Source organism: Lates calcarifer, linkage group LG19 (genome assembly GCF_001640805.2).
Source record: "Lates calcarifer isolate ASB-BC8 linkage group LG19, TLL_Latcal_v3, whole genome shotgun sequence".
NCBI classification, from domain to species: domain Eukaryota; kingdom Metazoa; phylum Chordata; class Actinopteri; family Centropomidae; genus Lates; species Lates calcarifer.
The window spans coordinates 14,249,766-14,269,992 of record NC_066851.1 but is presented as its reverse complement, the minus strand read 5'-3'; the positions used below and the strand labels follow the sequence as shown (position 1 = coordinate 14,269,992).

Below are 20,227 nucleotides of genomic sequence, written 5' to 3'. Positions count from 1 at the left end.
CATAAAGTCTACTAAAACCAGTCATTTAATGTGTCCTAGCTCATTGAAAAAAGTAACTTGAGGTTCTGCAGAATCTGAGGATTTATACAAAATTTTAGCTGTTCATATTATAATGAACTGTAACATTTTTAAAGTGATAAAAACTGCTCACTACTACTGTTGATTGCAGCAGAGATTGGAGCTGGCTGGGCAAAGAGCAAGCAAACATTGCATGGAGAGAGAGAAAAGGGGGAACTCAGACTTTGTCTACCCCAGCTGGTCTTCATTATTGTGAGATGAAGATTCAAGCAGGGGCCCCTCCTGTGGAACTTATTGGCAGACTAGCTAACTGAGCAGATCCAACTTTTGAGTCATGGACACACTTGCACACTTGCACACACACACACACACACACACACACACACACACACACACACACACACACACACACACACACACACACACACACACACACACACACACACACACACACAGTGCTAGATTACTGTGCGATAAGGAGAGGGGATGTGGTTCAGTAGGGCGAATGGGAGACAGGGGGAGAGTAAACTTTCCTGAGGCCACTGACACAAAACAGAAAACGATATCAGGCTTTTTACCTGATTCAATCAAGATAATGAAAGCAACACTGAAGCACTGTGAACAGAAGTGAGCTGGGCCAGCGCCAGTGTGGATCATCATCTCTCAAATCATATTTATTACCTGTGCAGATAACCATCCGCTCAACGTTGCTATATTTATGGTATTGTGTGTGAAATGTGTTCATTATTTTTTCTCAAATTGTACTTTTTTTGCCATTTCATCCTGCAGGATCAGGAAGGTATGGCAGAAGAGAAAATGTGGAGTTAAATTTGGCTGCCTGACCATTTCCCACAGTACGGTGAGGACACATGGGTTAAACTGTCACCAGGCATCTGTTAATTGAATTATGTCCAATTTTTTTTCAACACATTCTGACTTAAACGTGTGTGTCTGTCTCCAGATAAATCGACCGCCTGCCAAATTGAACCTACTGACCTGTCAGGTGCGACCAAACCCAGAGGACAGGAGGACCTTTGACCTGGTCACTCGTAGGTTCATTCCTAAGCTTTGACCCTTTAGACTTTACCCTCAAACATATCCTCATTAAAGACCCTAGAGAGTCATCTGCAGTGCAGCTGTGAGATCAAAACACATTTTACTTGGAATAAACACCACAATGTCCTTATAATTCATCTGAACTGTTGTGACGTGAAACGGACGATTGTGTGCGTCATGTTTGTTTTGCCACTTCTAGAGATGCAGCCTTTTTTTCCACTATCCTCTTTCAACTTATAAACCCTCTTCACTCCACCTCCTTTTGGGTAATTCACTTTTTCAAGATCAACTTACAATACCTAACCCATTTCTCCTTCTCCATAGATAATCGGACATACCATTTCCAGGCAGAGGATGAGCAGGAATGTATGATGTAAGCACTGAAACTACTGTAGGTTGCATGTTTATCTTTATTCACTTCCCTATCTCATGTACTTTCTCATCGTGTAAGCAAGTTGATACATGTCATGCATCTTTATTTGAGCTTAGTCCTGCAGGACTGCACTTAGAAAGAGGAGAACTGTACTAAAGGTTGTTTAGTTAAGTAGCATAAAAGACATACAGTCTGACCCTGTATGCAGTGAAGGGCTTACAATAGAGAAGAAGGGAGAGAAACTAAAGAAAAGCTGTCCTCTAAGAGCCCCCAGTCCAGGTGGTGTTGGGTGGGACTTCTCTTTCTAGCCACAGAGAGCAAGCAAGGGAAGTTAGTGTGTTGTGATGTGGTGTTGGATGGGGTTGCATGTGGGGTTTTCTGTCCCCTGCCCTTCCCCTGTGTGTGGGCCTCCAGGCAGATTCTTTGATGTGATGTGCTGTGTGAGTTTAGGGACAGAGGGAGATGGAAATGGTTTGAAGGGGAAAAGTACCGGCGCTTTAGAAATGAAAGACTTGAGGTTCCATATGAGTCTGGGTGGTAGAGAACTCATGAAACTGAGAAAGTGAGAGTGATGATGACTTATCACAAGACAACTGAGCTAAAAACACACGTGCAAAACACATGGTGGCATACTTTTGATCTTCATGGGATTGAAATGATCAATCCTTTACTTTGTCTTAATGCAACAAACTCTGCATGAACACTGTGTTCTGTATGTTTGTTTGTCTCTCCTTTAGTTGGGTGTCAGTGCTGCAGAACAGTAAGGAGGAGGCCCTGAACACAGCGCTGGGAGGAGACCAGCTTCACCTCCAGGACAGTGGGCTCCAGGAACTCTCCCGAGCCATCATCGGCGAGCTTCGACACATGCCTGGCAATGAGGCCTGTGCTGACTGTGGTGCTCCAGGTCAGCCAGTCATTGATGCTGTTGAAGATAACTGCTGAATTAATGTGGAAATTTATGTTCTGAGCAGGACATGATTCATCCCCACAGTATTTAACAATTTGAGCAGTGTTTTAAGAAAATTCATGTGGTTTCTAACAGTCTGTTTGCTTTTTTGCCTTTTTTTTATCTCAGATCCAACATGGCTGTCAACCAATCTCGGCATCCTGACCTGTATAGAGTGCTCTGGGATCCACAGAGAGCTGGGTGTCCACTACTCCAGAATCCAGTCTCTTACGCTGGACCTATTGAGCACCTCTGAGCTCCTGGTACTAATCACACACATGGAAACAGCCAGTACATGCAAAAACAAACACAGCCCTGGATTTTTTGTTGTCATGATTTCCTAATTACAGACATTATGTAACAGTCTGCCTTTCATTGAAATTCCTTTATGTCATATCTTTGTGGCTTCGATGTGTTTTATTCCAGTTGGCTGTCAGTATTGGCAACACCAGATTCAATGACATCATGGAGGCAGGCCTTCCAAATGACTCTGTCAAACCACTGCCACAAAGCGACATGTGAGTCCCTGATTTCACTTAAACCAAAAATCTGGTTGTTTTTTTTCTCTTGACTCGCTTTATTGTCTATTTAATCAAACTGTGCATCTTCTACAACCAGGAATGCCAGAAAGGAGTACATTGTGGCGAAATACGCTGAGCGTCGGTACGTCCTGCGTAGAGAAGAGACAGATCCCGCTCGGCTATATGATGCTGTGAGGAGTCGCGACCTCACTTCTCTCCTGCAGCTCTACGCAGAGGGAGCAGACCTGGCCAAACCACTCGTGCTGCCTGATGGACAGGTGAGGATAATTTAAAGCCACAAGTGGATTTTCACACCGGCATTTCTTCCTCAAGTGCTTCCTGTTAGGGTGGGAATGAACGCTATAAACCCATTTAATCTTGTGACAAATTGAAACTTTAAACATTCTCACAAATTTTATGCATTAAGGGTGAATGACAGCTACATCCTGACAAGGCTGCCCACCCAGCTTGCTTAAAGCTACACACACATTTGTGAGATGCTTCAAAAAGTTGCTAACTTGTCCATGTCACTTTGGAACTGAAAAGGCTAAAAAGAGAATAAAATCCTCAGAGTCTTGAAAAAACATGTCGCGACATACAAAATGTAGGAGGTGTGTGGACAGTTACAGTATGTGAAGCATGTGCTAATTGCCCTCTTGTGTGCATGGTTCATGTGGGTGGGTAGTCGGAGGCCCTCCCATCTCTTTTGGCCTTTAATCCAATCATTCCCTCCCTTTTCCTCTCCTTATCCTCTCATCTAGTTTTCCCTTCCTCTGCTGTCTCTCTCCAACACCTCTTTTTCTTGTCTTTAATCACACTCTACCCTCCTGTCATATACTTCCTGCTCAGCATAAGCAGTGTGTGTAATACCACTGATTTCACTGTGTGTGTGTGTGTGTGTGTGTGAGTGAGTGAGTGAGTGAGTGAGTGGTGTGTGTGAGTGAGAAAGAGTGCAAGTGCGTGTTTATTTGTGTTGGTCGGCCCTCGTTTATTGTTTCAGCTTTTAGGTCAGGGCTCACATCTCTTAAGAGAGACGCTCATTGAAATACGCATGCACTTCCTTGTCTGTCTTATGCCCCTCCTTTTGCGCAAATAGTTCCTAAAGCTGCTGGAATGTTTTCACTTTTTAGCACACAGGCACAAAATGAGTTGCCACACAGTCACCCTCTGACATTAGCTTCACTGGTATCCTACTAGCATGTCTCTAGACTTGACTGTTGGAAAATGCAGTGAATTGACACCACTGTCTGACAGCAAACCTGGTGAAAATGTGCTGTGCAGATGGAAAATCTCTTGAGAGTCAACAATATATCCTAATTTGTATTCTTTTCTTCCTGTTCAAGGGGATCAAAGAGACAGCTCTTCATCTTGCTGTGCGTCTTGAGGAAAAAAGCTCTCTGGCGCTGGTGGATTTCCTCTGCCAGAATAGGTCAGACATTGACAAATAACCAAGTGTGATTTGTATCTCCTTGGTATGGAGAGGCTTAAGCTCTTGATCAGTTTTGTTTGACTTGCTAAGAAAGTTGGAAACATCTAACACCACCTGTGTGCGGTCACTCCACAGCAACTGCCTAGAGAAGAGAACAGCAGAAGGAAACACAGCTCTACATTACAGCGTCCTGCATCACAAACCTGAGTCTCTCAAGTTGCTGCTAAAAGCAAAAGCGTCCCTACACACAGGTACATTTTACTGTATTTACTATATTTTTCTTTCTACCTGTTAAATCAATACTTAAAAACATTTTCTTTTTTTTATGTCTCCTATAGTGAACTCAGCAGGAGAGACGGCCCTTGATATCGCTAGGAGGCTGCAGCACATACAGTGTGTTGACCTGGTGAGACCTCACTCTTCTTTCTTTTAATTTGAGGTTTAGGTAGGTTGTAATTCCTATTCTCAAAGAACACACACAGAGAGGAGGTAGGTTAAAACGAGGCATCAAGTTGCAACATTAAAATACCCACCAGAAAGCCCAACTCCAGAAACAAAACGAGACAACTTCCACAGCTGGAAATACTACCTTAAAATAACTCCCTCTGCAGCAAAGCTCGGCTGAGGACTCACTCCCAGGGCAGGGAATCTTATCCTCATCAAGTCCCTCTGTGTATCATTTATAAACTGGTTTTATTTTCTTACCGGCCATCTGCCCTGCTGAATCAGACCTGCCTTGCATAATATCCTGTTTGATTGTGCACATCCTTGTTTTGCAGGCTTGCTGTTTAAAAATAAAAAATGGTTACACCAGAAACGTGCCTCAGAATTCTCTCTTTTTACTCATTGGCTTTACAAATTTCACATTGTTTTGAGGTGATCTCTTCTTTTGATCTGGAATCTGCATTTAGATGTGGTTTGGCTCTGGACCCAGGAGGGATTTCTTTCATTTAACCCTTTCAGCTCTTTCCTCATTGATTTTCATTCTCAGTTTCTGAAACATCACAGATATGAGTGATAATGGCCAGAGGCCAGAGGGATTTTGTGACAACTTGTATTGATGCCATTTATCCTCCTGTCTTTTGCTCTTTCCCTCTGGTTTACCTGTTATTTTCCTCTTTCCATATTTCAAAACCAAAAACTGCAATCCAAGAACAGTCAAGATTCAGAAACTAAACCAGAAAAGTATATGAAATATGGTTGGGTTTAATACAGTACACAGTTACTGCATCAGAGCTGATCCCAGGTTTTATGTGTATTTTCTTGGTTAAGTGCATCAGTATTCTGAGTGTTTATGCTCCTCTCTCTCTCTCTCTCTCTCTCTCTCTCTCTCTCTCTCTCTCTCTCTCTCTCTCTCTCTCTCTCTCTCTCTCTCTGTGTGTTTTAGTTGGAGCTGGCCCAGAGTGGGAAATTTAACTCTCAGATCCATGTGGAGTTCACGTGGGAGACTCAGTCTCAGGAGTTCTATGACAGTGAAGATGACCTGGATGAGAGGGTAAACAACACACACACCCACCTGGCCAAACTCATTATTGACTTTGTCCCTCTGCCAAAAAAGCCCTTATAAAGTTTAGAGAACATTAGAACATTATAGGGGTTTTCCACTGCACTCAACTAATGTGGAAAAGATGATAAAAAGAAATTACCCAAGGAAAGTTGAGGAGAAACTACAGAAATTAACTTTGTGGTCCTTTCCACTTTCTTCCAGGTGAGCCCATTACCCAAAAACCGCTCTCCACAGCCCTCCAATGGAGGTGGTGGAACTTCCTTTGCACGCTGGAGTGTGGCAGCTACTAGTTCAGGTGGCAGGCCCTGTCAGACGTATGAGAATCTAGACTTCCTATACAGAAATCCTCCTGCCAACAGTGCCCCCTCTGGAGCATCCGGGCCACCACCACTGCCAGCTAAATCCATCCAAAGAGGTGAGCTACTGTGTAAGGTTTGTCTGCATTTTAAAAAAATACTCCTCAGTCTCCTGCGAGAACTTTAAATTTATCAAGAACAATGACAACCAAGTAATTGACTTATTATGCAATCATTCATTCAGTCAGACTGTATTTGTATAGTACTTTTCATACATAACATCTTAAACAACTGTGGAGCACTGCCACCTAGTAATGTAAAATACTGATTGCCAGATCAAGTCATATTTTCCATAAAAAGCCACACAACAGCTGGGTTCTGTTTTATTCTATCATAAAGTTGCACAATAAAGTGCAATACAAATTTGTATTTGCAACATGCATAACATTTTGCCAGTTGATCTTGGCTCGTTTTAGTGAATGCATTAATAAAGTTGCTTTCTATTATATTAGTTTACATTAACTAAGCTTAAGCTTCTCATATGATTGCATCAATTTAAATTTTCCATAAAATCTTGATTACAGGTAACTTGTTTCTTTATCCAATACATGGTACCAGTTCAAATAACAGATTTAAAGTTTCACTTTCATTTTTTACTTTATAACTTAATTTTCCTCCCCTCCGCAGGTCGCTCAGACCCTCAGATTTCGGTCACGACACAGGAAGGAAACTCTATCCCAAGACGTTGCTCTAACCCAGCCTCCCACTCCTCAAGTCCTCAGATGCAGGCGAGACACAGTCCTCCTTCACCCAACACAGAGAATCAGGGCCAAGGTGGGAGGCCACCTAGGTCTCCCCACGGACACGGAGGTCTGCTCAGGGGACAGAGGCAGAACTGGGAGGGCCAACCTGGTACTAGTTCTGGGTCTCAAAGCAGTGTCACACCAACATCATCTCTGAATCACATAGGACCTGTCAGGTAAATCAGCACTGCTACAACTGCTGTAAACATTTCTCTTGACATACTTCTGTAGAGGGCCCCTCAGAGGATGCAATTGAAACTAATGCTGTCTAAGAATGAAAATTTAAATACCACCCTCTCCTAAAACTATTAGCTTCAATACTAAACAGATGAAAATGATTATCCACAGTTTTAATGTATTCATGAATTAACCCCACATGACTGAGGTCTTGTTTGATCAGTATAATTTCAGTGTAATTTCATGTTACATCTGCATCATTTTCCAGTTCAGAGAAGACCACGTCGTACCGTCGGACCAGCAGTGGAGGAGGCAACCAGGGGAAGTGCGGTGTGTTGTCTCCGAGCTGTGTAGGCAGCCAGGAGGAGCTGTACTGCAGTTTATTGGCGAATAGTCCGGGCCTCACCCCAGCTCCTGCTCCAGCCCCGTCGTCATCACCCACCATTACCTGCGCCCCTCGACCCCGCAGGAACGCTATGGTATAGCCATACAGAACCCTTCTTCTCTTATATTCAGTCAGTAGTCTGAGTCGTCCAAGTCTTCAATTTCAGAGGACCTTTTTTCCCACTGGAGAATCAGAAAAGGCCTGTGAGATTTCACAGTCAGTATATATGTGCTGGTGGCACACTGAGAAATATATTACATGTCTCCTCCAGGTTTCTGGCAGCAGGCCACATCAGAAGCGTGTCAAGGCTTTAGTGGACTGCCGAGCAGTCAGTTCTGAGCAGCTTGCCTTTTTCAAGGATGAGATCATCGTGGTCACGGCCACTAATGACCCCCACTGGTGGGTAAGTGCAACTACAACTTAATTTCATTTTCAAGGATTTCACAGTCAACCTGGTGTATATGTACAGATATAGCTGCTTTTCACATTAACTTGTAAAGTGAAATAAGCAGTATATAACATGGACTTTCAATATATGTTCACATCATAAATATGTTATTCTTTATCATAACAGGTAGGTCACATAGAAGGGGAACCATCCAGAAGTGGGACCTTCCCTGTCAACTATGTACACAAACTGACAGACTGAAGGACATGGAAATATGAAAAGTACTGTATGATAACATACTAGAGGAACTGAACCAGCATGGGATGCTCACTGGAACCTTATCATTACAAAGTGGATTTTACCTACAGGAGAGAACAGTGCCATTCTCCTGGATTAAACTCAAACTATAGGGTTTGAGCAAACTGAGAGTAATTCCACATGTGGATGTACTAGCCAAGGGATACCTGAGGATATAGGGATTATGCTGTTTCACATTTACTCATCTTGGAAACTAATAAGGGAATATAAGGCTTTCATAGCACCATAAAGCCTTTTGTCAAAAGACAGTATTTTTTTACCTGTTGGTCTGTCCTTGGTTTTCTAACTGCTACATGATTCTACAGTTGTCTAAAACCATGAACCACTGTTAATAGATACAAATTAATTTGTGGTCAGGGTAACTGCTCTATTGTCCATTTAACCATAAATTACACAGTATATTGTAAATGTTTAAGTTGTATAGGAACGGTACCTAGAAGCAGACCTTACCTGCAGAGCAAAATCCTTTGAGGCACTTTAAACTAATTTAGAGGAAATCCTCTTAAGAGTTGGCAGAGCTGTAAGTGTGTACCTAGCTGTGTGCCTGTTGTATATGGATATAGCTGCTTTTTGTTCTGAGCGGAAACTACAGTCTTTTAAAATCACAGTTCACTGAAAGACTGGATGTGAGGTTCAAACCTGCCCAGTGTCTGTTGCAGCCTGTCCTGGGACTCTAAAAGTGGCTTTGTGCCTGCCAGCCTGTCTCCAACAAAACGCCAGGCGTCTGGGCAGCCCCGAGGAGAGATGTGAAACTTTAGCTGTGCCATCTTGACTCTGGGCATGACTTGCTGCCTGCAAGGAGAGGAGGAGGATCCAGTTTCTTCTGGCTCCAGGCATCTGTCTCTGGAGAACATGGGATAGCAACCGTGTGTTAGGAAAAAAAAAACTCTCTCTGCTCTACCAGGAAATGGCACTTAAAGAGGACTTGTTGGTAACAGCACCCCACTGCAGTGATTTGTTCAGTGGACACACAGTTACTTGCTATGGGCATATGTGTATCACCGCATATATACACAAACTCATTTGCACTTACTATACACACAGATTCACTTCCTGGAAGTAGGACCCTTTAGGAAAGAAAGAAAGAGTTGAGAGTAGGAGAGAACTGCTCCACATTTTTAAATCAATAACAAATGTAACACATTTCACAGCAGTTCCACACAATTTGTTGTACATACTTGTCTAAAAATGTCCACTTATATGTACAGTGTATATCACGTTTTCTAATCTGTTATGCATTACAAACAAATGTATCATTACAGACAGTGTTACTTTTAATGTCCTCTGATGCCACGTGTCCTTTGTTCTGTTTCATTAGTTGTCTAAATGGCTGTCAGAGAGGGAGAGAAACAAGGGAATAGGCACAGTTGCATAATGAGCGTTCAAAAAGGATCCTGTCTCACTAAAGTGAAAACAAACACTGACAGTGACAAGTAAAGGTGGGAAGGCAGCAGGTGTTCACCTAATGTGAAACATTTCTGAGTTTAAACAAACTGGTGAGGAGTCTGTTTGCTTGTCACTGTTTCTGCTCATGTTGTCTTGCTACAGTTTTGATTATTAAGCAAACAAATCATGAGACAGGCGTGTTAGATATGTGAGGCAGTCAATGACTACATTATACTAAAACTGTAAGTAGGACCTCTGTCAGATGTAAGCCATAGTAAATTAGCTCATTGAATATGTCTGATAAAGTGCCATACAGTCTTCTGTGCTGTAAATTAGGTGATATCTATCTATGTATCTGGCATGAGTCAAATAGTGTAATATAGTGTGGCTGGCTCTCAGGTGCTAATGCAGACCAAAGGTACTGAGTCCTGTTATGTTCAGTGCAACCACACATTGCTTTAATTATTTATTTAAAAAAACTTCACTGTTCAGACTGTATAGTATATAAACTGACCGTTGCATTTGCACTTCTCCCTTCCATTGCCATTTCATAGCTTTTTTTTTTTTGACTCATCCTACCTTTATGCCTCCCTAAAGCTTAATTTCTTTATCCGTCTCTCTTGGCAGTTTTCCCTCCACCTCTCCATCCTTCCAGCTGCATTTTGCCTCCATCCGGATGTTACTTAGCCTTGACCCTCCGTCCCAAAGCCAGGATGATGAAATTCCAACCTGTCAGTTACATAACCGGCTACCTCACTAACGGCTGGGATAATGATGCTGCATGCCACAGCCTATTCTACTCTTCCAGCTGAGTAGCCTATACACACACATGCATTCTCCCATTTGACCAGCCTGTCTTTTCTAATGCATACAATGTATACAGGAAGCACTCTGTACTGTATAGTAAATGCATTTATTCACTAATGCCCTCATCCATCCCTCATTTTACATGTATTAATACACACACAAATATAATTTAATGTAATGTACACGCTGTGGAATATAATAGTAATCCATGAAATGCAGAGTAAAGCCTGCACTAATCTCTAGATTTATGTCATTCCCAGGTGGAAGAGAAGTGTGGCTTGGGTCCATTATTAGCATTTTCAAGTTTGTGTGCACCAGGGTCTGTAAGCTCTAAAAATAAAATATTATAGAGGATGTTCTAACTTTCTAATACCCCAGATACTGAGATCTGCCTGTCTAAAACCCATCTACATGGGTAATGCCTTTCATTAAGTGACCAACAATAAAACCATCAGCTTAATGTAACTTCACAAATCCTGGCTTGCAATAATGAGCACTTGGAAGTGGGATATATTTCCAGTAATTCTGCCCTTAACATCTGAACAGAGGGTTATCTAACCTCCACTTAACTAAATAATCAGCCAAGAAGTCAACGCAAATGACTAAATGACACCGTATGACTGGATGCATGCTGCCAGTGTAGCTTTGTCACAGTTTGTTCCTCTCTGGCCTGCAGCTTCTTGCTACACCAAAGTGTGGTTTTCTGCTGATTGGGTACTATACTGCTGTGCTACTGTGGTCTGCTGCAAGGTGACCCTAATGGTTCCTAGGCCTTCCACATAACTGCAGAAGATGTAATATTTAGAGATCCCACCTGAGAAATGAATACTTCATGCAAGCAGCAAGAAGAACGGCAAACCCTAACCCTTAACCCATTTAGGATTTTCTTTCTAGCGTGAGAAATAAATAAATAATCAACAACATTTTAGTCATTTAGTCCATTTATTCTAATAATTCAGCCTATCTTACAAAACCTGATGATGCTCAAAATGAAATCTACCTTTTAATATTTACTACAGTTGTCTTGTACATTGTAGGTCTGTGCTCAAGTAAATGATAATGTCAAAAAATTAAATAAGTGGTAGCAAATTTAAGCATAAAACATAGAACATTCATTCGTTCACTGCACAGCAGAAAGCAAGAGCCTTTTCAAAAGCTGTGCCAGTACATCAGAAAGGTTTGGACACAAATAGCTTTCCATCCAGCTGATTTTCAATTAAATTTGAAAAGAGGATTCATCTCATAACCATAAATCTGTCAAAGAATATTTGGAATTAAGGCTGTGTAATTATGCAAATAGCTGTTTCATTTAAAAATTTGGAATTGAAAGCATATTGACTCCAAACCTGCTGTTACTGTTAAGCATATAACATTTTCTGAGGAAAATTTGACTTAACATTCTTACTAAAGTAAAATATACAGCTCTCAAGCAACAAAAATATCATCATACAGTGATTAAAAGGTAAGAAACACCTGATTTAGGGAAAACAAAAAGTTCTGTGCTTAGTCGACCAGAACATAAATACATATTGTACCACACGTCACATAAACAAACACAAAATATTGGAACATTCAAAAGGATCAATAAACATCAGAACGGTGGTGTTGGACCTGTGGTTGACCAGCATTCGTGTCAGTAAAGGGCTGTTAGTGCTGTAATTTTAATAGTTGTAGTTCCCCAGCCCTGCAGTCATTGGACCTTAAATATACTTCCACAGACAAGAAGTGAATACAAGATGATTTGTTGCCAACCACAGGTTCAAAGTGTTGTAATTATACTGGATATTCAGTGTTCAGGAGAAAATAGAAACACTTGAGTAACAATTAACATTACATTCATTCTGCAAGTGGGCCCAGAGATCTTTGGGAAACGTAGTCTTCTTTTTCATTCATAGAAAAAAACACAAAAGGTGCACTCCAACAACAGTGTGTGACTTGTGTTCTTTTTTTTTTTCTTCTGACCAGATGATGTTTCTGGATGAGGGCTATGATGGTCATGAGTTCACCAGTTTACTATCGCCCTTATCATTGGTATTATCACCATCATAACTGTAACTGCCGATGCAGAACGTTGCATAAGGCATATTAAAAAGCAATATATAGGCCAGCTGTATATTCAGTAATAACTCTAGCTGTATACATAGGACCATGAATATATGTTTAAGGCCTACTAGACCCTTTTATTCTGCATAAGCACTCTTCTATAGCCACGACTTCAGTTGAATATTGTTTGGTATAGATGTGTACAAAGACAGAAAGCAGTAGTTCCCTTGGCTGTGTGGAATGCTAATATAGTGAGTCAACATTCACTGATAAAGTCATCATGGCTATCAGAAATCTGAAAGCTGAGAACATCAACAGTAACACTGAATCTCTGACATTATCTGTGCTTAAAGGGGTACTCCGGCAATTTAGTATTACAACTCAATACAGGTGAGGAGCAGATTAAGAGAGAATCAAAGCAATTGATTATTATTATTATCTTTCTGTGGAGTGCCCCTTTAACTGTGATCCAAATCAACTCAGACAAACTGTTCATTTAAGCCCTTATAATGAAAATGACAAAATAACCAAAGCTTACCTGTCGCCTCCTTCTAATTGATTTGCATCACATCTCAAAACTCGGGCATTTAATCTTAAAATCTAATTTCACATGCATCACATTTTCCTTCTACTTTGCCTGTGGGGTCCCTGATACAGGCAGCCTGGTCTCAAAGCAATACATCGTTGTCCTCTTTTACCATTCTTGATTTTTTCATACAAAGACAAACAGATAACTCTAATGCATCTCAAATGATGCAGTAACATGTCCCAATCATGCCTCTCTTTGCAGCGAGGGAGCAATTAAAATTGGAATATCTAATTGCACAAGATGATTTAATGGAAACCTACAGTGAGCAGTTATACAGTAAAGGCATATGCCTCTCTTGTAAACAGCCTTTGTTCTTCAGTGAGGTCATTTATCATAGGAGAGCAAACAAAGCACCACCAGGGATTCTGCACTTGCAGAAATCCCTTTTCGTTCTTTTGGAAAGTAGCACACATAGATGGATACGAACATGCACACTCACATTGCTATATGTGCTTTTTTTCCCCAGCTGCACTGAGATTGAATGCATGTCTCTCTGCCATAACCTTTGAATGCCAAAAATAGATATCTCTGGTGTATTGGCTGTGGTTTCTACACACGTACGCACACATATACAGCTGAAGCAGGGGATTGGTGGAATAGATGAACAAAAGAGATACTTAGTCATTCCCTAATCCAAAGACATGAGGAATGGGAGGAAGGAAAAGAAGAATTAGGCCAAAAATGACAGTGATCTATATGTAGAAATCAGGTCATCCACTGCATATCGGACAAAGATACTTATGTGCATGAACAATTGCAACATTGGCTTTGATATACAAGCCCTGAATGAAAACACATTGTTCAACATCTAAACATGTCTCCAAAAAAGCTGATTAGAATGATGTGATACTAGTGAAGCTGATAGTGTGCAAACTACACACTAAACTGGAGTTGGTCTGAGAGGCAAAATTGCAGCTCTAAAAAGCTTGCCAACATTCAACACCAAGACACAATCAGCATACAGCGAAGGCCTACCTTAGCTTTCCTTGCTAATGCATGCATGGCTTAATTTAAGTGCAACCTGCTAATCATCAAATAAGTCAGCAGGTTCAACAAGCTTGCTTCAGTACTATTTTTGACTACATAGCCAGTCCTAATTTATTTTAGATAAATGCAGCAGAAACTTAAATTCCTAAATCCTTCAGGGGACTTCTACAGCTGTCTCGTAGTGTTGTAGTTACAGTGCGCTGCTGGATACATTCTGTAGGTTTGTGGAAGCGGATTTAGGATCGAGAGATGAGTGGTTGCTAGGTGACTGAATAAAAAGAGGCCACAGGTGGGATTGTCCCAGTGTGAACTCCTCTCGTGCTCTCTTGCTTTTCCTTGTTTGTCGCTGCCAAGAAAACAGTGGCTGTGGTGGTGGATGAGTGGTCACGGAGAAGCCAAGGCACGTTTTCTGTAAATATCGTAGCCATATAAATTACATGCAGCTTTGGGCATTCTCTCTGTGTCGGACTTTTCAATTTCCTGCTTCTTTACTGCATCCTTGGTTTTACATAACAGTGCAGCAATCCCTATCATAGCTTCACCTCTAGTGCTCATTCACTGCCCTTCATTTGTCTTCTAATAGGCAGGAGAGGCAAATGGTTCAAGGCTTTTGTCATTCTCCTCTCTCTTTCTTTCCCTCTTTCTCCTGTGGTTTCCCCCCTCCTCTACTGAAAAGGTTAACGTTACATAATCCTCAGTGGCTCTTCGTCCACTGCTGCATAAGTTAAGAGATGTACAGCAAAGCTCTTGTTACCTCACAGGCCAGTCTGAACCTCTTCTCCCACATCACCTGGAAAATGACTCATCCATGCACCCACCATGGATTTTATATCAATAAACTATCTCTCCTATCCCTCCAGTCCAACACCACAGCAAACTGCAAGCAGCAAAGTATCTGAAAACAATAAAAACATAATGACATCCTGTACACATTGCAGTGGTACTGGCTTGACTGGTTTGCCAGCCAGAGAATTTCCTCAGAAACGCAATGAACAGGAAGCTCCTTAGTAGCATTTGTGATTATTGTAGGCACTCTAAAGACCTGGAGGACCAGCCTCAGGATACAATAGCAGAAAGGTGGAAATTGGAGAGCAGCCGTGTCTATGAGTGACAGCTAAAGAATGGAAGTCTATCCTCCTGTTTATGTAAAGCACATTTCTAAAGCAAAAGGTGGAAAAGCAAGCCTCATTGTTCTATTTGAGCTTCACAGGCCAGGGGAGGCATGTACGGAGTCCAAGCATGGAGGTGAAGACGATGGTGGGTCGGTGTTTCTTGAACCTCAGGCCTTTCTTCAGCCGTTGGCTGTTCTCGGCCACATACAGCTCCCCCTGCTGGGCTGTGCTAGATATCCTCGACACCAGCTCCCCGTGAACCACCACCTCCTGTTCCGAGCGCACAAACACCTCCCTGAGCTCCTCCAGCCGCCGCTCCATCTCTCTGATCACACGCTGACGCTCCTCCACCTCCAGGAGGCGCCGTCGTGCTGCCTCGAACTCCATGCTGGAGCTGGGGGTGACCAGCTTGGAGGAGGGGGCCGTGGCTGAGGTGGATGGGGGTTCGGAGCTAGCTAGCAGAGCCCCTGTCACCCTCCGGAAGTCGCCCATGGAAATGGAGCGCCTGGTGGCTGGAGAGGCCAGTGCCAGGAGAGCAGAGGCAGATGTAGAAGGTGGCATGGCTAATGGAGGAAGAGGAGGAGAAGATGATGATGGAGAAGGTGAACCTGGTGGCTGGAAATCAGGATGCGGGTCGACATTTTTAATAGCTGCTGCCACGTCCTCATTTGTGTCCTCATTGTGGGAGTCTGTGTTTCTTTGTCGTCCCTTCATGGCCAGTGTTTAGCTCTTTCTGTGCTGCTGCTGTCCTTGTTGCTGATGTTGATGTTTTTCCTCTGCCTTCCTGTGCCAGAGCGGAGAGCAGCTGAGCAGAGAGTGCGGAGATGTGCAGTGATGCAGCCTGGGAACAGCTCCATTCATTAATAAGAGATCTGAGCCAGGCTTGTGCTGTCTCTGCATCAGAGTGGTTGTGCTGGGGAGGAGCCTGCTGGCAGCTCATTGGCTACTGAAAACAGGAGCATGTCAGCTGATGATTGGGCAGCCTTGCCTCCGTGCTGCTGATGCTGGCAAGCTGTCGTGTCCTCTGCTTGACTGTTTTGCTTCGTTGTCGTCGTCATCATCTGGAGCTCTGCTTTGATCAGCTCTGCTCAGTCAAGGGAGGCAGAGTGAGGCAAGAGATGCAGAAGTATGAGGTCTCTCCTTTTTGCTGATGCCATTTGGCTCGCTCTGTGTTTCTCCAAGCCTCTCTGCTGCCATCCCTCTCACCAGCTGGCCTCTCCATTTCCCTCTTTCTCCCTTTCTCTCGCTCACATGGTTGCCCCTAGCAACACAGTCTCAACATCAAATGGCAGAAGCAGGAGGGAGGGGTGATGCTCCAGTTTCTCTCTCCCTTTATCACCTTGCTGCTCAGCATTATCACCATTTCCCGGTACTTGTTCTCCCCCCACATTTCCTACTTTGACCTATTTGACAGCTCACAGCTTTCCTACAAACTGCATCTTCCTCTTTGATTTGCATAGTAACTGTTGTGCACGAATACCTATCCAAAAACATAGGCTACAAGTGATCAGGAGGGCGTACACATATGCACATTTGGATTCCCTATAATAACAAAAAATCTGAATTTCTATTAACATGAATGTACATATTTTAGACAGTACTCATGTGGCAAGCAGTGAAGACTCACTGTTGCTAAGAGACTGTTATTGGCAGCAAGAAAAAAAGAGGGGAAAGGGCTGCGTTATTTGGTTCAAATCATACCAAGCTTAGCTATATTAACACTGTACATTTAAAAATATTTGCATGGTGCAATACTGTAGTTTATCCCAAAAACCAATGATGTGGAATTTGTAGAAACATTCCTCTCTATGTCTGCCATACTGTTCTGCAATTACTCTTGAATCCAATTATTTCAATATAATTTATGCAACAGAGATAAGGTGAATTGAATCATCTTAACACCTTCTGAAAATTTTCATTTTTAAGCAGCATTTGAATGGAAAAACAAAGAGAACTGAGAAGGAGACTGTCAAACTCACAAGGTCTGGTGATCTCAATGGTCCAATTTTTTTGGAAGCATTTAACCCGAATTAAAGCTGTTGTGATGTGTTTAATCCTGATTTGAAATAATTTGTCCTGGAAATGAAATCCTGAGAGTTGCACAGTCACCTGCTTTGTGGCCTGTTCCAGGTGAACAACAACACTTTTCATTTCACCATGTTACTGCAGTGCTGCAACATTTCAAACTAAAATCTGGGCTCATGTTTCAAATCAGAATTGTTGCAGCAATAATGACCCGTCTCTAGCAGTTTTGACCAGACTGATCTTATAGTTACATCATCATGATATCATACCTTGTGTTTTTATCCTCCTTTTCTTTTTTCTGATTGCTGTAATAGCATCTAACAGCTAAGCTTATCCCTTCTGTCTAGACAAGTATTGACCGGTTCTGCAGCTGCATTGCAGAAGTGATATGATCAGGTTATGATGTAACACACAGGATAAGTTAACTCAAATACTCTGAGAAGTACACACAAAATACACAAAATTAAAAAGAGTTACACTGGCGCATTTGGAGCACTAAGAAGTGATATTTTAAATAACTGCATGGTGAGTCAGAACAATGAGGCTTTTAGCAGGTCAGAGGTGTGTGTCTCTATGTGCCTGCATATTTGAGTATTCACTTAGCTCTTTGTCTTCATGTCAGGATTAACACTGCATTAGCAATAGCACTGACTGCTCTCTCCGTGCTTTTAGCTTTAGTGATCTCTAGAGAGAAGAGAAAGACAGAGAAGCAAAAGGAAGGAAGAGCTTGTACTTTATGAGGCTATAGGAAGAATAAATAACAGGAAACCCCAAAGATAATCCTGCCATTCAAAAAGCTAGACAAAAGCAAAACCTTCAGAAAAACAATATAAAGTTAAATAAGAAAAAAGCATGTTGATAAGAGTTAAATGCGGTGGCTCTGAACGTCAAAGCACAACAATATTTCACAAAACAAATACATTTCAGAAAACACAACATGTCCGGAAACACATTTCACAAAACACAGAAATATGTCAGATTACAGAAGGGGTGGGTGATAGTTTGTTTATGTATGATGTCAGCAAAATGCAGCTGGAAAGCTTTAGATGCATGCTTTCAGGCAGGCCAAGTCCTGCTGACTTTGGCTGCCTCCACCTGATTTGATGGTAAATGTAAACTGGTGACTGCTAAAGTGGAGTATAAAAAGATGCACTGCTGACCCCTGTTCTCACATAACTCTGTATATATAAAGAGCCAAGTTGAAGTCCATTAATTCCTATGGGGACCTCTGTGATCTCTGATTTGTTTGCAAAACTACTCCTTCCTTTTTTCTTTACAGAATTTGCCTTGAATACAGCTACACACCTGGAAGAACAGGTGGAAGAGCTGGTGGAGCAGAGAGAGGAAAAGCAGGTACTGTCCACTGTGTCCAGGATAGGATTAGTGTTATGTCCCTGTGCTGTTCAACACAAACAAAAACTGACCTGATCACACTCAAAAAATGTAGGCCTAAAAAATGCATATATATATGTTCTTTGGTAATTACAATGGAACCTGATGGCTTAATTCAATAACTACATAAACATACATAAAGTCTGATAATATAGTATTGTTGTATAAATATATTATCACATAAAATACATTTTGCTTATGTTATTTACTGTTTCAGACAGAAAGTTTAAATCCTAAATGATGCAAACTGAAACAATTAATTCTGAGTGCTACATGATTCATGGGTGCAACACAACCTCATTGCTACAAGTTGTTCTCTTTAGGCTGCCCTAGTGCTTTAAACAATATTGTGTCTGTGTGTCTGTAGTCTGGGCTCCTACAGTTGAGCTTGGTTATCAGAGAGGTAAAGTCCAGAGATGGTGCAGAGGCCTTGCTGGATCTCCACGAGTCAGCTGAAATTCCAGAGCCAGAGGACATCACTGAGATGTTACATGATCGACAAAGTAAAAGAATTGTCTTAGTAAGTGTAGCCATATAATAGTATCGTAGACTTACTAATCACTTAAATGTAAAGACAGACAGTGTTTAAACTATGGATATTGGCACGTTTATTTGTTTACATGGTTAATTGGTTAGCTCCCTTCTTTTTTTTAACTGATATGCTGGCCAGTCTCCCAGGAGGACTTTAGATGTGGCTGTTTTAGTCTATACTCTCTATCTAAATTCTTCCAGCACCACGTTTGGTTGCCTTTGGCCTTGTTAGTTAAGGTTTTACACATTACAACACTTTCCACTCATTACTCAACCACCCATCCATCCGCTGACACACCGATAACACTAACTAATACACTGCATAACATTAAGTATGTTTTTTTGGTTATTGTTTTAGTAACAACATTCATTTTAAACAGTGTTTCTCCTCGTCTTTTGTCATGGCTCATAAGCTAGGTCTTGACAGTACTGACAGTATGTTTATGTAACATGGTGCAGTATGCTGAACATTATCATTCATTTGCACGTGTTGCACAATTTCTGATTTATACAGTTGCTAAATATAAACATGACTGCTTGAATAAGTAAAGACTTTAGGGATCAAGACAAGATGCTTCTGTGGAGTATTTTTTTAACATGATGCTGATTTTTGGATGAGACTATTGGTTGCGCAACATCCCGCAGTTAAAATCCACTCACTCAAAACTAATCCCACATGGTGCCTACAGTGCTGCACACACAGATTGCCATCATCATTGGCAAACATCTTGAGCACCAGAACTTGGCCTGTCTGCAAACACAGGGATGAGTAACCAAAAAAGTATTTGGTATAACAGAGTCAAACACATGTACTTGGACACATTCTTTTGCATTTATAGGCCAACAGTAGACACCCACACACGAGACACATTGTCTCTTCACTCAGTGCATAGAAATAATTTAAGTGTTTAAGGGCCTAATCCTTCCAAAACACTGTTGTCTCCACCATCCATTTCTCTTTCTGCTCTATTTATACCTAACATTGTGATGAAAACCTGTTCTCAGTCTCTCGTACTGCACCCTCTAGTCCAGATTATTTTAATCTGTTTGAGGTGAAGGTTAGGGTTAGGAGTTTGAAAAAGTTGACACCACCATTTTTGATGTTGGCGACAGGCGGCGGGTCATCGTTTGGAGTGAA

General features: G+C 41.8%; 2 protein-coding genes across 2 annotated transcripts in view; one reads left to right on the top strand and one right to left on the bottom strand.

The window, feature by feature from the left end:
* Positions 1-9,495, top strand: part of asap3 (ArfGAP with SH3 domain, ankyrin repeat and PH domain 3) — a 23,063-nt gene extending 13,568 nt beyond the window's left edge. Inside the window, exons 11-26 of the mRNA XM_018663543.2 lie at positions 808-877; positions 980-1,067; positions 1,399-1,447; positions 2,185-2,351; positions 2,523-2,656; positions 2,820-2,911; positions 3,012-3,192; positions 4,258-4,343; positions 4,479-4,594; positions 4,682-4,749; positions 5,731-5,838; positions 6,052-6,265; positions 6,834-7,125; positions 7,395-7,605; positions 7,783-7,914; positions 8,086-9,495. Coding sequence (XP_018519059.1) covers positions 808-877; positions 980-1,067; positions 1,399-1,447; positions 2,185-2,351; positions 2,523-2,656; positions 2,820-2,911; positions 3,012-3,192; positions 4,258-4,343; positions 4,479-4,594; positions 4,682-4,749; positions 5,731-5,838; positions 6,052-6,265; positions 6,834-7,125; positions 7,395-7,605; positions 7,783-7,914; positions 8,086-8,160 — 2,083 coding nt within the window. The 3' untranslated portion in view covers positions 8,161-9,495. The remainder of the gene's footprint in view (positions 1-807; positions 878-979; positions 1,068-1,398; positions 1,448-2,184; positions 2,352-2,522; positions 2,657-2,819; positions 2,912-3,011; positions 3,193-4,257; positions 4,344-4,478; positions 4,595-4,681; positions 4,750-5,730; positions 5,839-6,051; positions 6,266-6,833; positions 7,126-7,394; positions 7,606-7,782; positions 7,915-8,085) is intronic.
* Positions 9,349-20,227, bottom strand: LOC108874949 (syntaxin-4-like). The gene has a single exon (XM_018663544.2). It carries the CDS (start codon positions 15,853-15,855, stop codon positions 15,223-15,225), a length of 633 nt encoding a protein of 210 aa, XP_018519060.1. The 5' UTR covers positions 15,856-20,227; the 3' UTR covers positions 9,349-15,222.